Here is a 26,739-nt window from a genome sequence, read left to right on the forward strand (position 1 = left end):
GAGTGTATTCAGTAAACTGAATTCATTATCAGTGTCTTTCTTCAAAGGGGTAGTTAGAAAGTAGGAAGCAACTTCGTTGCCATTAGAGAGGGAAAATTCACCTATACCTGATTCATGGCTGCAAGTAACACTTAGAGCTTGATTAAAAACTTCAAGTCAATACTGAAGTAAGTGGGAAAATGTCAACTGTTTCCAAGAAGACCAGGCAACCCTTTGTCAGCTCAGCTGTATCTTAAAGAGAATACAGGCTTCTGGAAGTAGTTGATTTTGATTTCTCTGACCTCTGGCTGCTTGGAATTTTCTTTCTACATTTAAGGGCGATAAGCATTTGTTATGAAAACCCAAGCATGTCTGTAGTGATTCTTCACTCTGGCACAGACAGGAGACTCAACTGTTTTTGTGTGAATAAAGCTACAATGATGAATTCACAGACTAACAGTAACTGGCTGAACAAAAATTTCTATGGTCTTTTATTGTGGCTCAGAGGATCAGAACTGGACTCCCAGCTATGTCTGTGACCAGTGGGCACAAAACACAATTTTTCCAAAACTACCCGTGTGCCATCTGCAAAAACACAGCTGCGACGTGGAATAGTCCATCTGTGTTACCCTGCATGGAGAAGAGTTTTATACACCACAGCTACCTGTTAAACTCGGAAGACCCATCTCTATCTAAACATCAGTGATCTTTTTGGCTCTTTGTCATTGGAGAAGATAACTTGTCCCAGGGAAAGAATTTAGTACACTTGGAAAATATTTTTCCAAATAACTGATTAATTTCAGTTTTTCATTTAATTCTGGTTTCTGGACTCTACACCAAGCCATTGTAAACTACATCAGCATATGTAGCTATTGCTTTTTCTTGCAAGTTACGTAATTCAGATCAGCAGTACTTAAAACGCTCAGGTCCAGAGGGTTATTTTCCTCTAGTAAGTTGACAACCTTCCCTACACACTCCTATCATCTCAATGGAAATATAACTACCTACAGATACAGTCAGAGAGATTTGCGGCTTGCTTTTTAAACTCCTTTGACTCCCTAAAGTATAAATTGTTAGCCAGATTGATCAGTATGTTCATGGGATACATTAATTGGGATAAACAAAAGATAAAGAAACATCCCTTTTTCAGCACTGCTAACTCAAGGACATTTCTTTCCAAAATCAGGAGTTGAAAGTTTCCAGGTGAGGTCAATGTCCAAGGTTTTTTGGCCCAACCAATGGCTACTTGTTATATTTAATAGGAAAAAGCATTAGCAAAACACACTGCACCTGCAGAAAACCAGACGTGAACACAATGAATTATGCATCATTTCACTTCAAGATTTAAACCTTCTCTGAACTGTAGATTCAGCACAGAAAGGCATCCCCATCTACATTTGGTTGCTCTTCTAATAACTCATAATAAAATCCTCTTTGCCTTTATTTTGCAGTTTGTTATTTCTAAGAGCCAGGCATCACCTGGGATTTTTATGAACTGTAAGCCTACCCAGGGAAGCTGTAAATTACTTAAACTGTATTACAGCATTTCAGTTGGTGTGTTTCAGTGCAGGTAATAGAATTTGTGCTGAAAGTGCTCAGCTTCAGGAATTTTCCTAGCAGCCTAAGAGACTAAGAAACAATTTACTACCTTATCCTGTGCTTTATCCTTTTTAGATTCTATTAATAGAAAAGCTCCACAGTCACAATCTTAGCATTTTTCTGAACTAGTGAACTCAATCCAGTTTACAAGAGTCAGTAAAGTGCTGCTAACAATAGTGCCTTTCTTCTCAAACAGGTAAGATCTTCATGCTCTCAGAAGCCAGTTGGATGTGGATCTCCTCTGTTATTAACAGACAAGAAAACTGAAAAGGCTGATGAACTTTTGCAGGGACCCATTTGTAATACAACCTTCAGTAGGGTTTATTCTCCCAATCCTAAAATGAGCACAGATCAGAAAGTGTTATCTGTCTTTTCCTTTCAGGAAAGGTGCATGCTTCCTCCACAGACACCTTAGAATATTGTACATTTTTTCCTATGGTGAAAGTCCCTATTCAATATAGGATCTTCTATGGTGTTTTAGTTTCATCCTTGAAGCTGAATGGTTTGACTACTAACTGAATAATATGGGCACATCAAGAATCACTGAGGAATGCTGCCTACCATCGGTAAACAGCAGCATCTCACAGAAGACAAAATAAATAGCAGATGTCACTAAACCATCACCGTGATCCCATCTGTAAATACTATAGGTCAAAGTCTTCCAAGTCGCAGCTGTGCAACCCACTTCCATTTGAACAAAGATTCACTGCTATAACAGGGAATGGTTTCCCTCGTGTTATCTAATGTACACATACAGCAGCTGTTATCACAACAGTAAAATAAAAGGTGGAGGGCTTGAGGGGTGTAGGGGGGCTGGCATCCAGCAGAATTCCCAGAGTTCCCTTTTGGGAGACGTGCTGCAAATCCACTGATACAGGACGCCCCAGTACCCAACAAGGACTACGTAACTTAAATATGCAGCAGTAGCTTAAGCTAATATTGGCACTTGTGTCCACAACAATTTTGGGTGAACTCACAGAAACATACACAGGGCTTATCATGGCTTGAGCTGTAACTCTTCCTTTTTCCATTGTTCCTATTATGTGGTTTAGGGAACATCTTTTCAACATTCTTCACATGCTCCCCTTCCCACCATCCCCAGAAAGGGGGGGTGACACTTAGTCCTCCAACCATGAAGCTGTGGAACGAATCCCACACAGCACTAGTGCGGGAATATTCCATCTTCCGAGAGCAACCACGAAGCTCTGAGTGCCAAGGTTACATTATGGCATGCAAACTGGCATCAAGTCCACCCTAAATTTCAGCTCCATGGTCTTTTTCACCCCACCACCATATAAGATTTTCCTGGTGGTGCTTCAGATTGGGTGACACAATTACCTGCCTAACAAATCCTCTCCTTCATCCCGTTGTTCCCCTGAGGGAGGATTACGTGGGCAGTAGAGCTTTATCCAGACTATCTAAACCAAAAAGGCGAGGTTGAAGAATTTCAATTTCCTCTGGACAAAGAGGTGAAGAAATTCTCAGTTGTTCCTGCCAGATAGCCACAGGCTTCTGCTGTCTCTAGGCCAAAACAGCTTGACAAAGGCACTTAGTTTGGAAGTCCCTGAGAGGACGGGATGTTTCTCAACTCTTCTTTCCAACTAATTCACATGTCTCCTCCACATCCCACAAGCAGGATTTCAACAGCTCCCTCCACCAGGTTAAACTAGACCAACCAACACAGCTGACCAGCATCCTCCACACCGCTGCTGCCATACGGGGGTACACAGACCACCTCACAACAGTGCTTCCTGGGGGGTTCACAAAAGCTCACAGCCTCACACGTATACACAGAGATCTTTGCCCTGAAGATGTTGGATGTGGACAGGACAGGGCATGGAGGTGGCTGCAATGGATCTGTGGAGGAAGCTGCCCCCCCCGAAACCTCACTGCACAGGAGGCCTGCCCTTTAGGTAGCGCAAAGCAAGAAGGGCTCAGGCCATCGCTCAAATACCTACTCAAGGCCTGTAATGGCAAGCAAAGAAGAGACTGAGGCCACCAAAACTGACATTCTCCTTGGCGAGACCACTGCACGGTAAAGGGCCCAAAAGGCACTGGATAGCATCATGAGGAGAATGAATTTAATTCCCAGACACAATATCAATCTATATTTTCAAGGCTCCTGCAGGATAGAAACATTATGCTTTTTCAACCCCCTGAATTCCCTCCCTGTTGTCACCTTGAGCTGATGAGTGAAACTGTTTCCTGAATTCCAGTTTGCTAGTGCTGTACCACAGATCACAGACAGCACCTACAGAAGACACACAAAGTATAGGAGGAACAGGAGACTGCTCTCATTCAGAGCTGCAGTACCCAGCTTGCTTCCAGCCCTGGAGAGCAGAGGGAGGGCACATGCTCCTTTCCTATTAGGCAAAGAATTATTTTAAAGTTACCTTGAGAAGAGCCACCACCTTAAGAACAGCCTTCATTAAGTATGGTCTTTCCACTAGATTTTGTTTCTAGCCTGAACACTTAGTTTAAACCAGAATATATCAAATACTGCCTTGATTATTTAGGTAACAAGCATTACCCACTGACATTGGCACCAAAAGAAGCTGTTCCCTTAGCAAATATAAGTTGCCAGTCACAGAGAAACAACCCACCAGAAGCCTACCTGAGAAATCCCAGTCTGCTCTGTCAGCAGGAGCACTGTGCAAAACTGAAAGCCAATACCCCACACAGTATTTAGGCAAAGATGCATTGATAGACTAACCCCTTCCCTACACCTCAGCTCTACCAACAGCTCACTCAGTGTCCTCCCAGGCTAAGATCTCAGGCTCCCTGGCACCACCAGCTACAAAAAGGCCAGGGAGGGGCCAGCTAATTGCACAGCTGTAGCAGATCTCCATGAAATGGGACTGGTGCAAATGGGAAATAGGTTTTATTCCTCCCTTCCCCCATTAAATCCTTATTATTGCTCCATTTGATAAGCTACCCAAAAGTGTGTGTTGGTAAAAAGGTATAGCTTTAACTACATTATGTTAAAAAAACAAGGCTATTGCAATGAGATGACAAAATCTGTATTACTTAAAGAGAATCTCAGTGAGGAACTGGATGGATCACTCAAGGTCAATACATTTATTGGGAAGGCAGACAGGACTTACTGATGCAATTTTGTCCCACATACACTCTTACCAAGTAGCTCCTGTATAAAACTTTTAATCATTTCATGAGCTAATGCCTATCCCCAAGAAAGACATCAAAGGAGGTCAAACAAGCCTTCTGCACCAAAAGAAATTCAGTTAGCAATAAAAATTTCCAAGACAACTGTAAGATTTCTTCCTATCATTTTATTCATTCAAGCTGATCAAAGAGATTAACTGTGAATGGAAAATCTTCTACAAATCCTGAAACTGAGTTTGATTTAGTGTCCACCCTTATGCCAGATATGACAGTAACAGAAATTACTTTGCAAATGCTTTCAGTGTAAAGGTTTCTCCTAAAGTCCAGAAAAACATCCTGATATGGTAAAGTAAGAATGCAAGAGTAAAAATATCATTTCCGTTAGAGCAAGAAATGAGAAATGGGCACTTGTTCCTTTTTTTTCTTTCTTCAGAAAGGAAAAAGTGTTTTTCAGAGTTTTCTCGTTGTCTCAGAAAAGCTGGTGCTGGCAAGTACCTTTTGTTTCATAGCTGAAAATACAAGGCATAAAATTTGATCTTTCGTCAACATGAGAACAGCTCTCGTGGTCCCACAGCTATTTCTGACCAGACCTTGCAAGATAATAGAAACTGATTTCACTATGGCATTTCTGGGCTGAACATCTGAAGGCAAGTCACGTGTCCGTTAGTTACCTGCAACTTGCTTATTCAGTTTCGTCTTCTGAAATTTGAAAAGATTGAAAAATGTGTCTGATGATTACAAGCATAGTAATCTATGGCATTCCTGCACTGCCTGGTGGAGAACAGTACTGTCACATTAGTGTTGATGTAGGTGGGTACGTTTACTCGGCGTTGCATGGCTCTGAAAGCCACAGGAGCTTGGGCACATGCCCTGATAATACAGTTACGCCGAGCTATGTGGTCTCCTACAACTCCCAAACGTTTGCACAATACTTAGCCGTGCAGTGGAGAAACAGTTACGAAGCACCCGTCCTGCTGCCTTCACCTGCACACACGTACACAGGCGTGCACACAGACATGGACGTGTCCCCTCTGCAGGTTCTGTCTCTGGCAGCCTACCCACGCTTGCACAAGGTTCACTTACGCTTCTCGCTTTATATGGTGTGGAAAGCAGGGAAAGCAATGTGGAAGGCAATTTATTCATTTCCTGTTACGGCTTGCTCCAGCTCACACCCGCGGAAATTGTGGATGGGGGAACTTTATCTGCATGCTGTCTATCATGTCAGATATATTAACCTGAGTAGTCAACAGCCTAGTAACTGCTGTCTTGCAAAAAATATTCAATATGATGTTGGAACTTACAAAGACTAGTGCTCCCTAGACATACTGGGTGATTAGCTGCAAGACTGCTGGACACACATTGCTTCCACAGTCTGTCTGAGACAGTCCTCTCTACAGATGGTTGCATTTTTCTACAGTTTTCCCCAGATTCCCCCTTCAGTCTGCTCTCTGTTCTTGGTGACTTAGGGGATGATGAGATCCTTAGATTTGGTATTGTGCTAGCTTCTTGTTTGTAATTCTCCTTCCCCAAGGGGAAAGTCTTCACTCATGAATAACAAAGCAACTTCAGCTTAACATATGTGATCAAATCAGAGGTTTATTTTCTCTATTGCCTGTGTATATCATAGCAATTTAAAGCTATAAAATCTGTAGTATGCAAAGCACAATGCTACACAATGCCAGCTAGAATGCAGAGGTGCTTTACTGGGGTTCTTACACTGCCACCAACCACCACAGTTTCTGTCCTGTAAAACTGGAAACAACAGCTTGGCCTTTGCTTGCCTTAAGCTGGTTTCTGTCACCTTTCCCAGCTCAAAAATCTGGTTGCTAGGATTTCTTATTGGAAGAATGACTTTGTGGATTATGCAGCTATTTTTTCGGGTGCATTCTGGATTGTAGCACTTGGACATGACGTTGGATCTCCACGTACAGGTCCTGAGAGCACGCCTTTCGTAAAGGTTTGCCTGCCCGGGCTCAGGGTCGACGGAGAGACAGCACAGCCGTTGCCAGCCCCTTTGCCCTGGGCTCCCTGGGGGGAGGCTCCTGGCCACGCCGGAGAGGGGACAACCCCGCTGGGGCTCGCTCGGTTTAGCTGCTTTTCAGCTAAACCCCTCCTTGCCGCTTGGCCTCTGCCTGGTCCGCTGCTCCCACCACATCGCAGCTTCACCATGGGCTCTGCTCATCCCCAGCCAGACCCAACCTATGGGCGACTTCCCACCCTGACACCAGCCCGTCCCCAGGGAGGTGCCCGATGTCCGGGGCTGGGGCTGCCCCGGTGCCCCCCCCGGCTGCCCGGCTCCTGGCCGGGGTGGGGAACGGGCTCTGGCTGCCCATGGGGAGCCCCCGCCGCTCGCACTCCCCGGTCCTCGCGGCGCCTGACACTCTAACGCAGACCGCTTGCCTTTTACGTTACATTTTTGACCATATTAAGAGGGTTTTGGCAGTTGTAGTTGTTCAAGGAGAAAGGAATTGGTCCCCCGAGAGGGATGGGTAATGATTTGCTTTGGACTGAGGAAGGGGAATTCGTTTTTAATTGAATAATACGAGAAAAAAGCCTTACATGTACTAATTTGTTGGATTCAAATGTATTTAGACTGGGTTATAGGGATGTTTTGACATTGGGTAATTAGGGTAATTAGAGAAGACAGTTGTAAGATTGGACTGTTTTGACACTAAAGATTTTGATATGGGTAAGGTCACTGTGACATGAAGATCATGCAAGTGACATAAATGTAAAGGAACTGTGCTTACCCAATGAAACAAGCAACCTGAGAAGTAGTTTTCTACATAATACCAAAGATATATTTAAAAAATACATAAATGAAATAGCTTGGGATTTTTCAAAGGCATGTTTGAAGAATGAATCTTTGGAGACATCCCCCAAATCACATTTTTAAACTTCTATAGATGATCTTATCTGCCATGCAAAGAAGGTTGTGAATATGAAATGGATAAAAAAACTGAGAATAAAATAAACACTTTTATTTTATAAGAGTTTGTCTTTGAGGATGGTTATATAAGGATATTAATTTTTTTTTCCTTATTTCTCCAGTGGTAAATCTGAAGTTGTCTGTGAATATTTTAATATGCCTAGTCAAAGTTAGCAAAAGTAACAATCAACAACTTGACCTGTCTTATCTCAGTCTCCTGTCATGCTAAAAAATCATTCAAAATTCAAATGTCAATTTTGCCCATACTTCAGATGTACCAGAGAGATTTTCCTGTATTGACACAATAATTCAACAGTATTTATTTTGCCTTCAAATGTTTCATGAATAGAGCCTGATTTTATAGGCTGTTTCAAGGCTGAAAAATATTCTGTAAAATCTGCAAAACCCTTGGATGTTTTTGCCACTCTGTACTGAAGTTCTGGATTTATGAACAGAGGGCTTGACATACTGTTTTTTAAATGAGCTATGTCTTTGATATACACCAAATCTTTTATCAGAAATGTATATTCTCATATTAAAAATGGTAGAGGAACTCTCAAAAGGAGAAAGGGTAACTGCAAAAAAAGGCAACACTGAGTACTGCTATATTGTCTTCAATATTGAAATAAAATGGTGTGATCGCTAACAAGGAGCTAAGTCAGAGAAGTTGAAGAGTTCACAAATTTTGCAGAATCCCTTTCAGGTTAGAAAAGGTTCACAGCAGTGGACTCAGTTCATGAAACTTTTTAAAACTGTATTGGCTCCTGTTTAGCTGATATCCAGTTGCTGATACACTACAAAACTATACACATAACTATTGTAACCTGTAGTTGCACCCATGTTACACTACGCATGAAAAAAACCCCTTCTACTTAAAAATTGATAGATTTCCCGCACTTTTATCTTCTGTCAGCTCTTTTAGGAAACAAAACTCCTTTGCATTACCACACATCTCTAGAGTACAATATAACAACTACTTCTCAATCTCTTTAAGAACATCAGCACTATAAACCCAGGATTTCAACAAAATCTACAAAGTTTATAGAAAACTTTCAAACAGAAGAGCTGTTTGTTAAGAAACGTTCTGTTTAAAAATGCAACATTTCATAGGCAAATTGCCTTTAAAAAAACTTTTAAAAAATTTGCCCAAATTTCTGTTCCTTCCCTCTTTATGCTAATATCGTTTTAATCACTTGTAGCTTTGCTTACCTAATTCTTATCATGAAAGAAAACATTTAGCCATTCAGCTAATCAGATTGGCTAGCAGAGGTTTCACTTGTTTTGTTATTGATAACAATTATTTTTAAATCTCAGATAATGAAAAGCCATCTATCCATAAAAGAAGGAAATCAGTTAAAAACGAAAAACCAAAGGAGTCAGTACATGTGTGTACATGACTTGGGCAAGAGGGGAGCATTTGATCTAGACTGCCTGGAGCTAGATAGCTATCTTGTATACAATATTGATTAAAACATTCTTCTCTCGTGCTTTTCTTTTTTGATCCTTCAAACATATATGCACTTATCTTTGGATATATGTGACTCTTCTCTCCCTATTTTTTCAGCCCATCTTCTAGCTGATATCTTTTTTTGCCTTTCACAAGCGCTGTTTTAGTAGGTGAGGGAACCATCCTTTTTGCCAACTTAGTTTCCACTGGCTCCTAAAGAACTAGGCTGTACAGAGATGATGGTAAACAAACAGGAACAACTGGGCAACTCTAACTGTGCCTCGCGTGTGAGCTTGTTCTTCGACTCAGCCATCACTCAGAAACGCAGCAGTGATTTACCAGTCACCTAGGAATAAAGCAGAAATACGTGCCCAACTTTTTTTGAACCAAAGCTGTCTCCTCTGGTTCTGAGAGGCATTGTAAGCACACTGTCACCCACTTGGCATTACCAGAGCTTCAGGACTAGCTCGCAAGCTCTAATATACTCTTTCTAGGAGGAAGGGGTCCCCAGACAAATTCCCAAATGACCTACTACGTACAGTGGAACTGCACTTCACTGCCAGACAGATCCGCCACCCTCCGCAGGGTAAGGGAAGCGTCCGTAATGAAGCTGAGTGCCACTGATAAATTATCCCTAGGGTAACAAAGTACTGGGTATGTATTTTATTAGGTGATGAGCAGAAGAAGGATAACATCTGGATTCACAGTCCATCGGGCTAAATCTGCCAAGTATTCGATTCAAGTTACAGTGTATTTGAGTAACAGTTAAATGGATTCCCATGGCACAGATCTTAATGCAATTTGGAAAATGAAATAGCAATAGTGCAATGGTGTTCACCTTTGACATGAAAAGCGTCATGAAGAAAAAAGTCTATATCTGAGAGACAGCATATAGTCAACAGCTGTTTGAGAAAGCAAAACAGTAAGCAGCAGAGATCTCTGGGCTAGAAAAAGCTTAAAACCTTGATCAATGTGCTGTGACAACAATGCAAGTGACCCATACATTGAAAGACCAACCCTTCATTTCATAGCACCATTCAAAGCTTCAAGTTAATGGACATGAGGGAGTACTGGCCACATTAACTGAAATAACAGCATTAACTAGTTTCATGCATCATACAGTTACTAAGACAGAGGCTGACTGTTGAAAATACAAACTCCCACATTGCCAGCTTTCACATGCAATCTGCGGAAGGAGTTTTAACACAATGTGTGAACACTACTGGACAACAAGGCAGATTCTCAGCAAAGGTCGCAGCAGGACCCTCACCTTAATTTATCACAATCAAGCTCGGGCAGGATTCCAGGCCACGGGGGGACAGCAGGACTGATGGAGAGGTGTGAGCTTGGAAAACAAAGTGTATTGGGAAACCAACGCACACTGAATGGGCTTGCCTATATAGTGCAGTCAGAATGAATAACAGTTCCATGAGCTTTTCTTAATGATTGTGTTGAGGAACAATACACATACATGGCCTTAGCTCTAATTTAACAGAGTTGTATGGGCAGACAATCAATGTGACTCTGATGCAATATGAAACCTTTAGCGATTGCCTTATAGCTTGCTTGTAAGAAAAGAACTTTCTAAAAATGAGTCCTTTTTATTTATAGCCCATTTTATTTATAGCCTATTTTATTTGGGAACAAACATACTTTTTTTAAAAAAAAAAAAAATACTGAGACTCGAGGTTTTTTCTTTCCACACTTTTGGCATGAGTACAGCTCCCCATTCTGTTGACCTTGGCTACTGTCGCTTCCAGGTTCTGCTCACTTCTACTTCACCTGAGCCAGTGCCTCCACCACTTCCAGGTGTCTTTCAGCCAATCTTTGGCTCCCAGAACAGTGTTGGGAGCCTTCATGCAGCATGTCATTTAAGAATGGCTGTGTCTCAGAAGAGATTCTCCCCCTGCTGCCAAGATCAAAACCATGATTTTCACCAAAAAAAAAATCAGACTGACAGTCTTGTAATAAAGGTTTTGGTGGATGTGGGATTTAGCTCCAGCTCATCAACCTCCTATCAGAAGGGTTAGCTGTATTTGCCCTGCAGAGTGAAAGGCAGACAGGATTTTAAGAAGTTTTATTTCACAAATTAGTGGCTACTTCAGTGGAACTTTAAGTTCTGTAGTCACACGCATTTGCCAACAATATGTAAGAAGCACAAATATGATGACAAGGTTGATTCAAGAAAGTAAATACCACTCAGTAGCAACAGAGAGCAGGGAGAGGTGATTTTGTTCCATTCCTCTGTACAGTATATGCCCAGTGGTATCCTTCTGTTGATGGCCTTCTACCTGTACGTACAAAAAGCTGAAAACATGTTTATGTTTTATTCGAGGGGCAGGGGTATGAACAGTCCCACCACCCAGACACGTACAGACTGACAGAGATTTAATCACGTCTCTGAGGCTTCCCATCCAAACTTGCTCATTGACAGTATCAGTTTCAGGTACTGCAATAATCTCCCAGCTCCTCTGCACACTCCTGCCCTTTTAGGGGAGACCCATACCCAAGTCTATTCTCCTTCATTCCTTTCAGGAGAGCAAATAAAGTTTCCCTTGTTCCAGAGTCAAGAGGACGGACACATGTCCAAGTTTGCCTTGCCCAAACTCCCACTGGACTCAGGAGGTTGTAGTGGAAAAGGTTGGACACATGCATTATAAAGAGTGTGGAATATTTGAACTGCCATCATACAAACCCTGTGGCACCCATGTACAGCTGCACCTGCAGCTCCTCTATCCGTGACACACATGACACGATCGGAGAGCTCCAAACTTACTTCTCCTGAGTGCCCGTCTCAGGCATTTCTGCTCTCCAAGTCACCTGAGGGTGTAGAAACACAAACCGATATTCCAGAGGGCCAGGACAGAAGCTGCAGTTGTGACCCCCTCTATATTGGAAAGGACTGCAGCACGGTGAGGCAGGATTATTTCTGATGGCTCAGAACAGTGTACTAGGGGGGCAAACCTGTTCGCTTCCCCTCACCCATGCTGCTCCACTCTTTGAACTGCCTTGCAGACACCTGGCATACATCCCACCGCTTCTTAAACAATACAGGACACAGAATGTGTGCATATGACATACGCAGCCCTCAGGCCGTTTTACAGTCACAAAGAACTGATATGAAATTAAGTAATCAGCTCCAATTATACTTTGTTAACAACTTCTAAATGTCACTCCGCTAAACGGTAGTGTTCTAGCAAAACCAGAAACATTAAAATGATGATCACAAAGTTTTAAAAGGTGTTGACCTATATTCAAACAAGAAACATCAGGTAGGAGAAATAGAAAGCATCTAGTTCTGCCTCTCTCAGACACACGCGCACACCTGCTTTGCTGGTGCTGACAGCAGATAGCCGCGGGGCTCTTCCTGCGAGACATCCTGCATACCACAAAATAGCTGTAGAATATGAACTGTGACCTCCTTCAGCTTTGATAGACTTGTCATTCCTCTCAAGCTTTTCCATCCATCACGCGCGCTCTTTCTAATGTTTGACTCATTTATACGAAAATCCCTTGAGGGAATTTCATTGCATCTCTGACACTGCTTTAATTGCTGTCAGGTGGAAATAGCGAGTTTTTACATGTGATTAGTCCTATTTGTAACCACCTAATTTCATTGAACACTTCTGGTTGCTTCTTACTTGTATTAAATGAGTGTGATTTCCTGACATGGCTGTAAAATGAATCTCACTTTGGAGTTTTCTTACCCCCAGGTGTGCAGAGAAGACTCAGGATAGCAGTTTTAAAGAAATAATTTACTTTTGTGTCAAGGAGAGAGACTGCGTAACTTTTTGATCGCTCCTGTCATAATAAGCAATTCAAGCAGTAAAAGCGCTCTCTATTCTCTCATCGTTTAGGATGATAGTCAAGAGAGCTACTACAATAAAACCAACTATTGCCTGAGGCAGTTCCTGAAGTGGACCTGATCTGAGATTTGCAGGGAGATGGTGTTCTTTTCGGTCTTTAGATAACACAAATTTATCAACTACCAAACACAGCTGCTCTGCAGCTTCTCCAACACAGTCAAAACCTAACAACTTAGAAATCTTCTCAGATGAAAACTAACACTAAACTCCAATGCATCATCCCCTTTCTTAGATCAAAACACACAGACAAACAAACAAAAAATTCCAATCAGAATGGTCAGATCAAATTGCATTAACCTCAGGAAAAAAAATCAGAACTTCTGGTTATTAACACCAAGGGAACTTTAGGCTTTCGTGGGGGTTTTCCAACCATCACTGGAAAACAAAAGGAAGAAAAGCATTGCATGGGAATGTATATATTCCACTCCTGCATACGCGTATATGACTGACACGGGTAGTCTTAAGATAGGAGATGGCAATCTAGGGAATTTATTGCCGCTGATGGATAACATTTTGAAGCCCCAGGTAGCCGATAGGAAGAAGATCTGTGCTCCTTGATAATGCTTGACACCTCTCTGAGGTTGTCAAGAGAGCCTTTGGGCCAGGTTTCCCAGAGGGTTCTTGGTGCTGCTGGTGCTATAGAAAAAGAGAATACATTCAAGAGGTGGTGAATGTAGCAGCAAGAACAGCTCTCAGCTCTTCGGTCTGCATCCACAGGATGGAATTGTCTTGCATCCAGACCCATCTTCTTTTCTCCCTCAAGAAAAGGTAGGGAAGGGCACTGGTTAGAGAAGCTTCCAGCTCCATGCTGAGCTACATGCAAAAATAGGAAGAGGCATTCAAACATTCCCTTTATTCTTTGCAGGAAAGGCCAGGCTGCATTGGTTCAGGGCCTTTTTTTTCTTTAGGGGAGAAAGACTTTTGCACCATGAAAGGAAACACATACCACAGCCTGAGAACCCCAGCTTTAGGGCAACGATAAGGTTGAAACACTAAGCTCTCACAAGTCAGGAAATACCAAGCAGATGACACTTGGCCCTCTGCACTATGCAGAACCCTTTGGCCGTCAGCATGACAAGACCAGGGAATAGACCCTTTTGCTCATCTCTTCCTGTAGTGCTGAATTGATTGCTCAAATTCTTTACAAAAGGTAGACTATGTTCCAAAAAACAAACCAAACAGGAAAGTCTATAAAAAGTAGCCAGCTTGGATACTATGCAAAGGATGTAAAGAACCAGACTCTGGCCACAACTGCCTGAGTAACTCCACTGTTTGTACACCCTCCGTTATTTGTGTTCAGCCTTGTCTGTAAGCAGGTGTCATTCAAGTTTTACTCTTCTTTATTATTGAACTTGATAGCGATGGTAGACCAAGAGGGCCAACCAAGAATGAAGGTCTTTTGCCCAAAACCTGGTACAAACCCCAAGAGCTTACAGTCTATAAATAGGCAGGGCATATAAACACTGGGGAAGAAGATGCACTAAGGAAAGAAGATGAACTGTATGGGGAAGGAGAAGGTTGGAGCAAAATCTGCAGAGGCCAGAGACAGCCCAGTCAAACCTATGAACCACAAAGGATGTCAGCTTCGAGCTCCTCTGGGCTCGCTCCTACCAGCAAGGTTTCTGCTAGCTCTTTTCTTTGGTTTTACCTCAATACAACACGTGTTGTGAATTTGTGATTATCTCACCAGTTACTCCGTCACATCAGCAGTGCTGCATCTCCTGTGCTTCTGGGGGCTCGTCACCAGTCACCCAGATGCATAAAGCAATCTCTATCAGCCATTTCATCTTAGTGTCAGATCTGGCTTTGCCATCTCATAGGAAATACTCTGACTCTCTCATTGCCTTGGTCTCTCCTGGTCTTGTGTCTAATGAACATCAACACTGACACTTCAGAAGAGCAGCACTGTATACCCATTTTGCACTGGAGAAAATTACTGCACTAGGTGCAGACAAATACACATTTGAGCTCTGCTTTTTGCCATTTTTCCTTTCAGAAAGAAATCAATGATCAGTGCATGGATATTGCCTTGTAATTTTATTGCAAACTAATGGAAGTCCACCACCAAGCAATGACAGAACTTTTGCTCTGGGAGTTATTCAGCACCCAGAATGGGGAAACTTAAACAGAAGAGCAATTTACCAAATGAACACTTCTTTCAAAAAATCTTTTCCTTTCTCTCAGAAATGTAATTTATGGAACTTTTCAAGGAGGAAACGAGATGGAAAGATAAACCCTCCTGTTCAAAGTTCAGATTTGCAACTAAATCCACTTAGGCTGAAATCCATCGAAAACTGGATATGCTTGAAAACTGCCTTCCCAGGAGGACGCAATCTGAAACATAATCCCATTAAACACAGTGTGGAAAATAAGTTGTTGATTTTGTTTTGTCTTGCTCACCAGAATTCATGTAATAAATGCTGCAAAAAGAAACAGTGTGGATACGTGCAATGACATGAACGGGCCATATGCTTTCTGCAGGCTGAACCCCTCCTGGTGTCCCACAGTCAAGAGCAGCTCCTATGTTAGGCCATATTTTCCCTCTTGGCCACACCAGCCTGCTCTGAGCTCTCACATATGCTAATGGTTAATTAATATCAAGGCAAGCCATGTTATTAAAGACGCTTACTTTTTACAGAACTGTATTCTACCTTTCAGTAGTTTCTGTTGAGATTTTTTTTCATTTGAGATTTTTCCCATTTGAGGGTCTATCTGGTGGGCAACCGAGTGGCAAGCACTGAAAAATGAAGGTCCCCAGTTTTCCCCCTCCTTCCCTCCAGCCTTAGGCAGCAGGGTAGAAAAAGAAGGGATTCCCCTACTTCCAGCCGTTCCCAGAGGGGCCAGAGCAGCCCGTGCTGCTCTTACACTCCCTCCCATAGTGGACCCCTAAAGAGTCCAAGAAGAAGACCAGTGACCTCCCTGCTCCCGAGGATGCTGTGCAAGGGATGCCACCGGGCTGTATTTGCAGCGGAATGGACAGGAGGAGAAATGGAGAAAGATCTGTACAGACCCCCCCTCTCTGCTTTTTATCTTAGGTCTCTGAAGTCTTTGATGGCTGCCTCCCAAAAGTAAGCCATCCTACAGACCAGAGATAATTTACTAAACAAATAAATGCATGGTCACGTCAAAGCCTTCTTTAGTTCCTTTGTTGCTAGTCTTTTTCATTTCTGTACCCTCTTGTGGCAACAAAGGTATCTTTAGAATATGTGCTAACCTCCACTACAACGTAGCAGACCTGGGACGAGGTTCAACTTACTTGATTTCATTTATTTGATAGAAATTTTTACTTTAAAAAGTGACATCTTCTACAGTGATTTTTCACTCTAAAACAGGCACATCAGTCCATATGATGGCTACTCTCTGGCCTTGAGCAGTGCTATACAGCACTATTGGCACAAAGAGGTGGCACACAGTGACCACAGCACTTGACAAATATAACCTTACAGAGCCTGCGTCAGCTCCACTGGCACCCCTTTGGCTGCACTACGTGGCATCAATGTGGATGCTAAAGTGAATGAGAACTGATTAAAACACTGTGATTAAATGCATTAAATAATTCTTCACCTATGCAGATGGACACGAGGACAAATACATTAACTAGGGCAACTGACCCAGAGCCAGTTCGGAAGCCGTGTTCGACGTGTCCTTACGATACCTGCCTCTGATAGTAACTCTCCTTTTAAGACCATTAGGTTCACCTCGTGGTTCCAAATAGGAATCCAGTTTGTTTGGATCCTATAGAAAGTCAGGATGAAGGCAAGCACGCTGCAGCCAGCATGGCACGCATGTGTCAGCCTCACTGAGAAGAGATTCTCACATTTTAATATCACTGCCTTTCTGATATGCCACCAACACTGTATTTCCACCTTGTATTCTCCAAAAAGGTGTCGCAGACGCTAAGCTCTGCTGTTAGCAGAAAGGTGCCACTGTAAAGAGCCACAAAGAAAAAAGGTTTGGGAGTCAATTCTCTAGATTGCATGACCTAGATCCCAGGCAGATCACACACTCTGTGCTCTGTGATACTTTAGGACATGTAGTCTGGTTTAACAGCATTTCTGTTCACGTAGTCATGTTATGGTTAAAAATATGGGTAAGTAAGTGGTTTGTGTGTCCACCAAAATGTCACCCTCCCTTCTCCCCCTCCTTCAGAGTAGTAATGAGCCTCAATGGCAGACTTTTACTCAGACTAAACTCCACCACTCCTCTGCTTTACTCCAGATAAGAGCAGGAGAAAGATAATGAAACTGAGTCATTGCCTTCCCTCCCTGACATCCACGCACGCCTGCAGTCTGCAGGTTTTCTCTGTACTGCAGCTTGCTACATGGATCACAGTGAGTCCATCCTGATTACCATTAAAATTATTCTTTATCTGACATTACTTTCATTTCAAAAAAGGTACAAACCTCTCCTGAGCATTTATGCTGCTTATTCACTCTGAGTATCTTGCTTTAATACTGAGCAAAGGTCAGAATATTGATAAATGTATGATAAATCTAGCCCGAACAAAAGACTGAGTACTTTATGGCAGCAACTGTATCCTAAAAGTCTGTAAAATACAGCACGCAGCCATGGCATAAATAAAGAAGGAGCATTCCAGAGCAATGGAATTTTTCTTTGTTTTCGTGTAAGTACTCTTTAGGTGCTCTAGGACAGAGAGTCAAAGATTTATAGCATATGTATGACAGCTAATTTGTATACAGTTTAAAAACGAACACCTAAAAGACAGGAAAGTATACTATTACATCCTCAGAACAAATTTAAGGTAACACAAAAGAAAAAAAGATCTTTACTCAGTGACTCAGAAGATGACAGAACAAGCAGCCTAAAGTAAATGAAGAAAAAAAGCTAGGTTTTGGGTAGGTATGAGGTAAACATTCTTGAGCGAGTTTTCTAGCAGCACACTGAGCAAGCCAGGGAGAGAGCTGGAAAGGATCGCCTTCAGGAAATGTTTTCTCCTTCCGTTCCGGCAAGAATTTTAGGATGTATTCTCTATTAGCCTGGATTTTCAGCAGCTGATGAAATACTTAGTGGTCATTTTTAAAAGCTAATAAAGTAGAAAGGGGAAAAAAAATTCACTGAAGGGCAGTTACTAACTCATCAAGGCAATTTCTTCTGCGAGGTCTGGCTAAAGCTTCAGTTCAGGGGACTGACTCCACACAAACTTATTTCACGGGTTCTCTGGTAAGACGTGACGCTACATTAACTTTGCTTCTTTGAAGACCATTCATAAATTGGTAAAGTCGTATTAAGAAACCCTCTGATACAAAGCGTTACCACACCAATCTAAATACCAGTCCATACGCTTTTGGGTAGCTTTCACCTCCCTGTAACCAGTGTTGGTATCCTTGTATCCCACGCACACCACTGCACTACACCAATGGCTGTAATTCAGACCAATTCCCTATGTAGATGGGGTAAGTAGACAAAGATTGAAAAAGTGCAGGAAAAAATGCAGTTATTTATGCTACACCTGCTCTCCTCTGCTCAGTTCTTTGCTTATGGCCAATTTCTTGCTATACCTTAAGTTATCCCTCCTTTTTCTTTGGCATAAATTATTCTGTGTAACATCAGTATATTGTAAACTGTAAGTTTTTTCTTGAAGCACTTCCTCTTTTCAGGCTCACAGCCAGTGTTGCCCTGGGAAGTGTTGTATCTACCACTGTAGATAATTATGAGGGCAGTGATTATCAATTAATAACCAGAAGTGGATAGAGGAATGTCAACAGAAGCATATCCCATGAGACTACATGGGGCCATTGAGACCAAAATGATTGGCATCACCAGAATTTTGTTGTAGAAGGTAGTAGAGGGGCAGAGGAGGGGAGGGCAGTATTCATACAGTCAAAAACTATATTGACTATATTATTTCTGAAGACAGCGTTTCAACTTTTCACTGTGAAATGACTTTCATCGTGAATCTTTCATCTGAACTTTTTAAAAATCTACCTCAAAATACAATATTGAATCAACTAGAAAATTAAGAAGCATTTGGGTTTTGATCCCAAAGAAAACACAAAAAGTTTGGAAATGCCTGAGTCCTTTTCAAAATGTAACCTCCAGTCACTCTGCAGCTTCCCCAAGAACGTATGAATTTGTTCAGATAAAAAATGCCACTCCTGAACCAAACTCAGACATTCATTTGCCGTACAAAAATTAGGTCTTTGATCCCAACTCTTCCTTACTCAGTTTTTAATTTTCAGGCGCCTCTGCACTTCCCGGTCTCAGGCCTGAGAGGAAATGGAAGTACCAAAATACCGTGAAAATGGCTGCGTCTGTGGTGAGGCTGGTCTGGCTGAAGAAATGGAAACGCTAGCAAAGTCCTGAGTGAGCCAGATCTTGAAAAGATTCGTAGCCCCATTTCCAAACCAAGAGGGTTCAGATAGGTTTTGGATAGCAGCTAAACCTTCGGAGGTTTCTCAAAATGAACCAAACCTTGAGGTTTGCCGACTGTCAAGGAACACACACGGCTGTTCCTCGAGGTATTCAGTGTGCAACAGGGGACGGATGAAAGTATCACAACTGGCCAAAATACGCATGATCTACTTCTTTTTGTTTCCTCTGTCCTGCTCTTCCCTCTCCACCCACAGTCACTTCTACTCTTCACTTCTAGTTTTAAAATCTTAGGGGTGTGCAGTCAACCTGCGATCTCCATTATGTCTTTCATGTTATAAGGTACAGTTTATGTTGGCTGCATGCAGAAAAATTACTTCTAACCCCTGATCAAAAGTTTTGCTGACTCTTTCAATAATAACTCTCACAGGTTTTGTTTTTGTTTCTTTAGTGAGAAGCGTCTTGAGAGTTTATTGCAAGGAAGCATTGTTGAAACTGTTTTATTTTCAGAGCTGATGTACCCTTGGTTGTACCAATGCCCATTTGCAGTAACAATGCTGTTAGGATCTGGAGCCACTTACGGTTTTATTTATGGTCTTGGTTTTTCAGTCACAATTAGAGTAACTTTTCCAAATGTTTGGGTTTGCAGGCGCCATCCAAATGGGTCCTTAACTTGGAAAGCTTTGATTGTGTTTAGCTTCCCTTTACTGAACTACCTTAGTGGTCCATCTTATATTGGTGAGTGTTGTGGAAGCTATCCAGCGCATTAAATGCTATTGAATACTCACAAAGCATGTGCCAAGGGAGAAAAAGAAAACAATTGTTCCCTGAAATTTTCAGCCTCTGATGAAAGGAACTTTTAACAGGCAGAGGTGTTCATTTCAAGAAGCGATTTCAAGCAAACTTTCTTTCCTTTTAAGATCTAAGATCAATATTGTATTGAGAAGGATGCACGGTTCAGCAAGGCTTTGAAAGAATAAAATCAAATAGTTTGTGGTACATTATAAGTCATCAAGATTTTAAAATAAGAAACACTTGCGTCCTATTGTTTGTACAAGTACATGCACATGCACAACACCACAACTGAGATAAAAGCTAAGCTGATGGTTCCAAAAATACAGCATAAACGATGCCAAAGTAAGTGTGGCGATAAGTGCACTGATCATAAACTTACTTACTCAAGGAACAAAATGAGCTTTCTTCAAAATGTTGTGTTTCAAACCAGAAGTACCTATATCCTCAAGATACGCCTCTTCCCCTAATACAATATGCCAATAAGGCTCAGCTCTCATCGGTTTCATACATCCAGAAAGAATGGGTGCATCTCACAGAGCAGAATGAAAATACAGCGTTGCAAAAACATTCCAACAACGTGTTACAAGAATTGCAGACTATTACCTGCCTTGCCATAAACAAGGTAAAAGGACAAGATTACTTAAGATATTTTCTGGAATGTAAGAATGTTTTACGTTAGCATTTGACACAAGGGCAGGAAAAACCAGAAGCAGCCAAATTGGCTACAGTCCCTCCAGATCTCATGGTTTCTTACGAGACAGCTCTCAGCCTACCTTCCCAGAATGAAAGCCATTGTTCTGTTGCCAATGTTTGTTTATTTGAAACAACAATAAATATAATACTAAATAATGCTCTCCTCCCCCATGCATCCCTGTGGCTCAGTAAGCAATTCAGAACTGGAATATTATGTTTCCCCTCACTTTGTCTATTATTGCAATGTGCTCCTACTCAGGAGACAAGAGTCCAGGAGCAACTTTAGCAAAGAGTATTTTTTGATGACAAGAAGCCAGGAATGGTACAAACTCACAGTAGCTTTGGGCTCTCTCTAACCCAGTGAGCCCACAAGAACTTTGAAACTCTTGGACCCCGGTGCACACCCTGGCTCCCCCAGTAAAGACTCAGGTGTGCATCAGCCCACCCCTCATGTTCCTCCTCCACCCAGGGATGCAGACGGGGACCCAAGCGAGTTCTGGCTGGGTCCACAGTTTGGGCAGAGGGGGACACGTTACAGCACTCATACACTCACTTTAGGTACAGCCACGAGGACCAGGGGACCAGACTCCAGACTGCTGGATGCATCTCAACTACCTGCTGACTACTCTGATGCATCCGCCTGCCAGAAATTGTCCCGGTGGCTATTATCAAGGTTGTCAGAAACCATACGCTCATCAGTCCCTGCAGTCACATAAGACTGTTAGGCAATCAGAATTCTCTTGGAGGTGTTATTTGAGTGAAAACTCTGTAATTTCTTACTATTGGGCTATTTCAAAGCTTCCAACATCTGAAAATCACATATTCACCTGAGCTATAGACATTGTTGTGGGTATTTCTGCCCAAAAGAAACACAAAAATATTATTCCTAATTAAACAGGGATACAACTCTGTAAACTACTGAAAGTCTTCTCTGAAAGTAATAGTTGCTCTGCTTCTGGAGCTAGCAAGGACGTAAAGTTAAAACAGCCCAGAAATCTGTTCATCTGTTTAGACAGATGAAAAACATAAAGACAGGCGCTGATACTCCCCTCCCTGCCCGGCCATCATCCAAGTTTGCCGCTTAGACCCTAGAGCTGCTGAACACCCAGGCAAGGAAAAAACCTCTGATCCATGCAGTCATCTTTCGGATAACGACCTTAACTTCAGAGTTGCTTTTGCTAGAGCGAACTTTAATTTTATTAACATGTCGTTGCTAAGATTCATCTTATGGCAGATTTACCACTGCGGCCAAGGAGACTGTGCCCCTGATGTTACCACCACCTGGCAAGCTGCATATACCCATGACAGTGTGATACCATCAGGGATGTGCACACTCTCCCCGTCATCATCCCACAGTTTTCATGAAACTCAGGTCCGCAGTGAAACATGCTCTGTCCCCGTGGCCTGTGCTTATTGACAAAAATATCAGTCTGTCCTTGTTCTTCTTCCAACCACAAATGAAAATCTTCACCTGATGTGTAGAAAGGAATGGTAGTTCTCTGTCATCACACACCGGCACAGCAGGTGAAAAGTCATGCATTTTCGTGGACTTTCTACACAGCCTGGTTTGTTTTTCCTTATAATTATGCAGATACTACCCATGAATATTTGAGACGGGTACATGTGGGAAGGGGTTATACAGTCTCTGAGCTATAAGCAAAATGACTGCAGGAGTAAAGAGTGATTTAGTGCTGTGGTATTTGTTGCTGTAATAGCACTGCTTTTTTTGCTGTTGTTTAAATAGGGAAGTACACAAATAGGAGGAATAAACCTGCCTCATTCAAAGTTTAGTCTTGTGGGAAGATGCAGAAAGTGTGTGTGTATGCGTGTGTGTGTGTGTTGTTTTCTTCCTACGGGTGTCTGTCTGTTCATTACCCATTTTATGGAAGGATTTCTAATGCAGTCTAGTATTCATTTGGGCTAGCCATCTCGGTAAGAAGAGCACAGGCAGTGGAAAAACTAGCATGGGCTCACTACCTATGGTCCTCTACTAACAAGGCTAGCTACCCCTACGGAAACGTTAAGTTTAATTCAGTCCGAAAGCTTAAAGTCTCCAAAACCATTACCTTTTTGGTAGCAGAGGGTGGGGATTCCACCAGGACTGACTTTTCCGGTCATGGTTCATAAAGATGCACACTACTATAAGGTACAGAAATGAATAATACACACTCTGGATGGGTGAAAGAGGGAACAGAGGGACTTCAGACATCTCTCAGCTAACAGTAAAGTCAAATACATCTGCACGAGTCTATGACATTTAATTTTTAAAGAGTTTGCCAAAGTGCCCTTGGCCAGATTTTTCTTCCCTTTCGTGAGGCAGACAACCTCTCACTGAATGACAGTTACATTCAGCAGTGATTTATATACATCTATTAAAAGGCTTTGGTGTCATTTGAGTCATGGATCATTTCAAGATGATATAACAGTCACAATTACTCTTATTATACATTTGGACAAATTTAGTTTTGGTAGCATTTCCAGTTTACTTCCATGCTAATATTTAGAACTTCTTTATGTACAGAAGAAAGAATATAACATGTAATCTCTTGTAAATTCTGTTTACACATTTGTGAAAGTGAACTTGGCATTACATTGCAATGTTAGCCCATTAACTGGGAATAGTGTATATCACCTGACAGTCTAAGGCTGCTTCAAATGAGGTTCTTAAAAAGTAAAAGATGTGAATCACTTGACTTTATCTGTCCCACACTTTCAAATGCCACACACTATAAAATTCACAGAGCAGACTCATTCCTTTTAGGTTTTCAATTAGCAGCTTCTAATCTACAAATCATTTCCAAAAAAAAAAAAAAAAAAAAACCTAGACAAGAAGGCAAAACTTTTTCTGAAGAATTTCAGGTATGAACAGCTCAGCCATCCCCCCCCGCCGCCCCATTTCTCCTTGAGCTGTTCCTATCCCCCCTTACTCAAAAAGAAAAGGAAAAAAAAGGAAAAAACCCCAACTCTTCAGTATTTTACAGAAATATTCTGAAAGACTGCGACAAAAATAGGGTCTATTTCACTTTGCAACTGCCTGTAACTCTAGCATAATAAACTCTAAAGGGCACAGCCCTCACCAAAACACTTAAAAACAGCTTGAAAGGGGTACTCGCTGCCCGTTATGTTTACTCAAGCACTTGTTTAAAAACACATTTAAGGAAAATGTTTTTATTTCTACAGATTGCATTAATTATAGCTTTGCAAACACTGCAAGCTCTACAAGAAGACTGAACTGAGCTATTAGCTGCAAACCTCAGGTCTTGGCTGGAGAAGTGGTTATGGCTTATTTAGCAAGCCTAATGAATTGGCTCACCCATCTCTCTGCAGAGTTCCACGTTTAGCACCGTGGAGCCCGGAATAGCCGGGGCGGCTCGTTTCACCTCGCTTTCTCATTAAAAATAAGGCCAAGCCGGCCAGCCCGGGACGGTCCGGCAGCGGACCTCAGTCCTCTCCGCGAAAAAGCCGGCGGTAACACGGAGCCGGACCCTGACCGGCGGCTCGGGGGGGACCCACTCCCCCCCTGGAAGAAGCCGGAGGGGCCGCACCCCACTCACCCCCCCCCCCCCCGCCGGTCCTACCGCGGGGAGCGGACCCCCCCCCCACCCTTTGCTCGGCGGCGGAGGGGCTGGGGCAGCCCGGGACACACACACACACACACACACACACACCCCCCCCGCATCAGGTGCGCCCCGGGGGACCCTCCCGGCGGGCAGCCGGCGCCCATCACCCCGCGGCGGGGCGGCCTTACCGTGAGGGCGGAGAGTTTCTGGGCCGGCACGGCGGGGAGCAGCCCCGGCAGCAGCAGCAGCAGCAGCGGCAGCAGCGGGACCCGCATCCTGAGGCAGCGGCTGCGGGGAGCGGAGGAGGGAGGGGGACTCTCCTCGGGATGCCGCTGCCCCCCCTCCGACGCCTGCCTTGGCTCCTTTGCAGTCGCTCCCGCCGGGAGGTCCCAGCTGAGGTCCTCTGTTTTCTTTCTCCCCACCCCAGCCCTGGAAATTCGGGGACGGGAGGATAGCAGGGAGGCGGCAGTTTTGGCCCTCCCTCGCTCCCGGAGAGGCAGCCCCGGCTCGGAGATGCTCCCCAGCCTCTCCTCCCCCGGCTCCCTCCCGCAGGCACTGCCGGGGGGGACCCCCGGACCCCGCCGCCCCTCCCTCCGCCTCGGGCGGGCTGCTGCCTAGCCCCGGGGGGGGTCGCCGCCGCCTTTCCCCTCCGGCCGCGTCTCCCCCGCGGCCGGGGGAAGCGGGGGGGAAAAGACCGAGCCGGGAAAGGGGAGGGGGGGGCACACCCTCCCACACCACCCCTCCGCTGGGGGCCGCGGGAAGGCACTGCCGCGGCTGCGGAGGCTGGCGGTGTGCGACCTCACCCAGCCGCTCTTCCCCTCTTCCTCTTATCCTCCCCCCTCCCCAGCCCGGCCTCCGCTTTCTCCTCCCAGACCCACAGATCCGCGCCGATTAACCCTCCCCGGTGCTCCCGGGGGGGGGGGGGGGGGGGGGACGGGGACACGCCGGCTTGCTCCCCCCGCCGGGCTCAAACTCCCCCCCCACACATACACACCCCGCCTCCTGCTGAATCAACATGTACAAATACCTGGCGGGGAGAAGGGGGGGGGTAAGAGGTGCCCCGACCCCCTCCCGCCGCACCCCGACCCCCTCCCGCTGCGCCCCGACCCCGCCGCCCGCCGGGCACCGCTCGGGGCGGGGAGCAAGGACCGAGGCAGGCAGGTCTGTAGCGGGGGCAAAAGCGGGGGGGGGCAGCTCCCCGAGGGGCAACGGGGAGCGGGGGGGGCAGCCGGGGGTCGCCCGAGGCGGGGTGTCCCGGGGGGATGCTGCCGCTGCGCCGGCGGTGAGTGCCGGGCGGCACCTTCCTTCCGATGGTTTTGCGCTTTTCTCGCTTATCTTTCAGGAGCCAGACGGAGGGAGTTTATTATTTCCTCACTGTGAACCGCCAGAGGATCGATCTCCTCCCCCCGGCTGCCCGAAGGAAACCCTTTCACTGCCACGGTGCCAGCGGAGGACACCCCCCCCCCCCCCCCGCAGCCACCCCAGGACCCAGGGCCGGTGGTGGGTGCTGCCAGGGGGGCCGAAGCGATGAGGGCTTGCTTTAGTCTTAGGGTGTCCACGGGAGAGGACCCGGGCGTGAAAGGGCTTCGGGGGGGGGCTGCAAGGTGTCACGCTCCCAGCACACGGGTGACAATGTCCCCAAGCTCTGACCTTGAGGGCTTGTCACACCCGGGCAGGCTCTCTGTCACACACGGCCGCAGCTGGAGCACGATCTCCGGAGCCAAGGTGGGGAGAAGTAGGCATTAATTACGGACAGACTTGGGTGCCCTCCTTGAGACACCTACGGCTGAGCTTTCCAGATCCTACCATGTTCAAGGCATGCAGCCAACAAACTAGTCACAGCTTCTCCAGCTCTCAGCTGAGTACCCAGAGTCACAAGGATTTGGGAAGCCCCCTTTTCAAAAAGTTTGGTTTTAAACAGCTCAATTATCGACACAAAGTGTGTGCATGCACGTGTGTGTGTGGCCTGTAATATCTCCTGGGCTTTTTAAACGGGAAAGAGAAAAGAAAGCTGTCGTACGGCATTGCCCAGGTCAGAGCACATCTGAGACCCTTTGCTGCGCCACGCAGAGCTCCATCAGTCTCAAACTAGCAGCGTCTCGCGCAGAGATAGCAGATTGCCATTCGCTGCACTAGGCAGCACAGGACATTTTGCCTTTTCCTCTCAGCCAGGAGGTGGTGGAACTTGACAATGTTGATGTCTCTGTCAGAGCCAGAAGGAGCTTTTTTTCTTGTGACCATAACTCCAGCCTCTTTCATACCCCAAAGTTATTCTCCACACGTACCTAGTCCCATTTTCCCCTCATCAAACCTCTCATTCCCATTGCCTTGTCAATGCAGTCAGTCTCACCTCTCCAGAATCATCTTCCCACTCCTCTTCCATCTCCGCCAGTCCATCCCAGTCTGTCTCCCAGTTCG

General features: G+C 44.4%; 1 protein-coding gene across 3 annotated transcripts in view; it reads right to left on the reverse strand.

The window, feature by feature from the left end:
• The window catches only part of SMOC2 (SPARC related modular calcium binding 2), a 149,872-nt gene extending 124,913 nt beyond the window's left edge, over positions 1–24,959 (reverse strand). The window contains exon 1 of one of the 3 annotated variants that reach the window (XM_052806066.1): positions 24,510–24,959. In XM_052806066.1, the coding sequence (XP_052662026.1) occupies positions 24,510–24,596 (87 nt within the window). In that variant the 5' untranslated portion in view covers positions 24,597–24,959. The remainder of the gene's footprint in view (positions 1–24,509) is intronic. The other 2 variants (XM_052806064.1, XM_052806067.1) reach the window with 2 other exon arrangements.
• Between the last annotated feature and the right edge of the window lie 1,780 nt (positions 24,960–26,739).

The sequence above is a fragment of the Harpia harpyja genome, chromosome 13 (genome assembly GCF_026419915.1).
Source record: "Harpia harpyja isolate bHarHar1 chromosome 13, bHarHar1 primary haplotype, whole genome shotgun sequence".
In the NCBI taxonomy this organism is placed as follows: Eukaryota; Metazoa; Chordata; class Aves; order Accipitriformes; family Accipitridae; genus Harpia; species Harpia harpyja.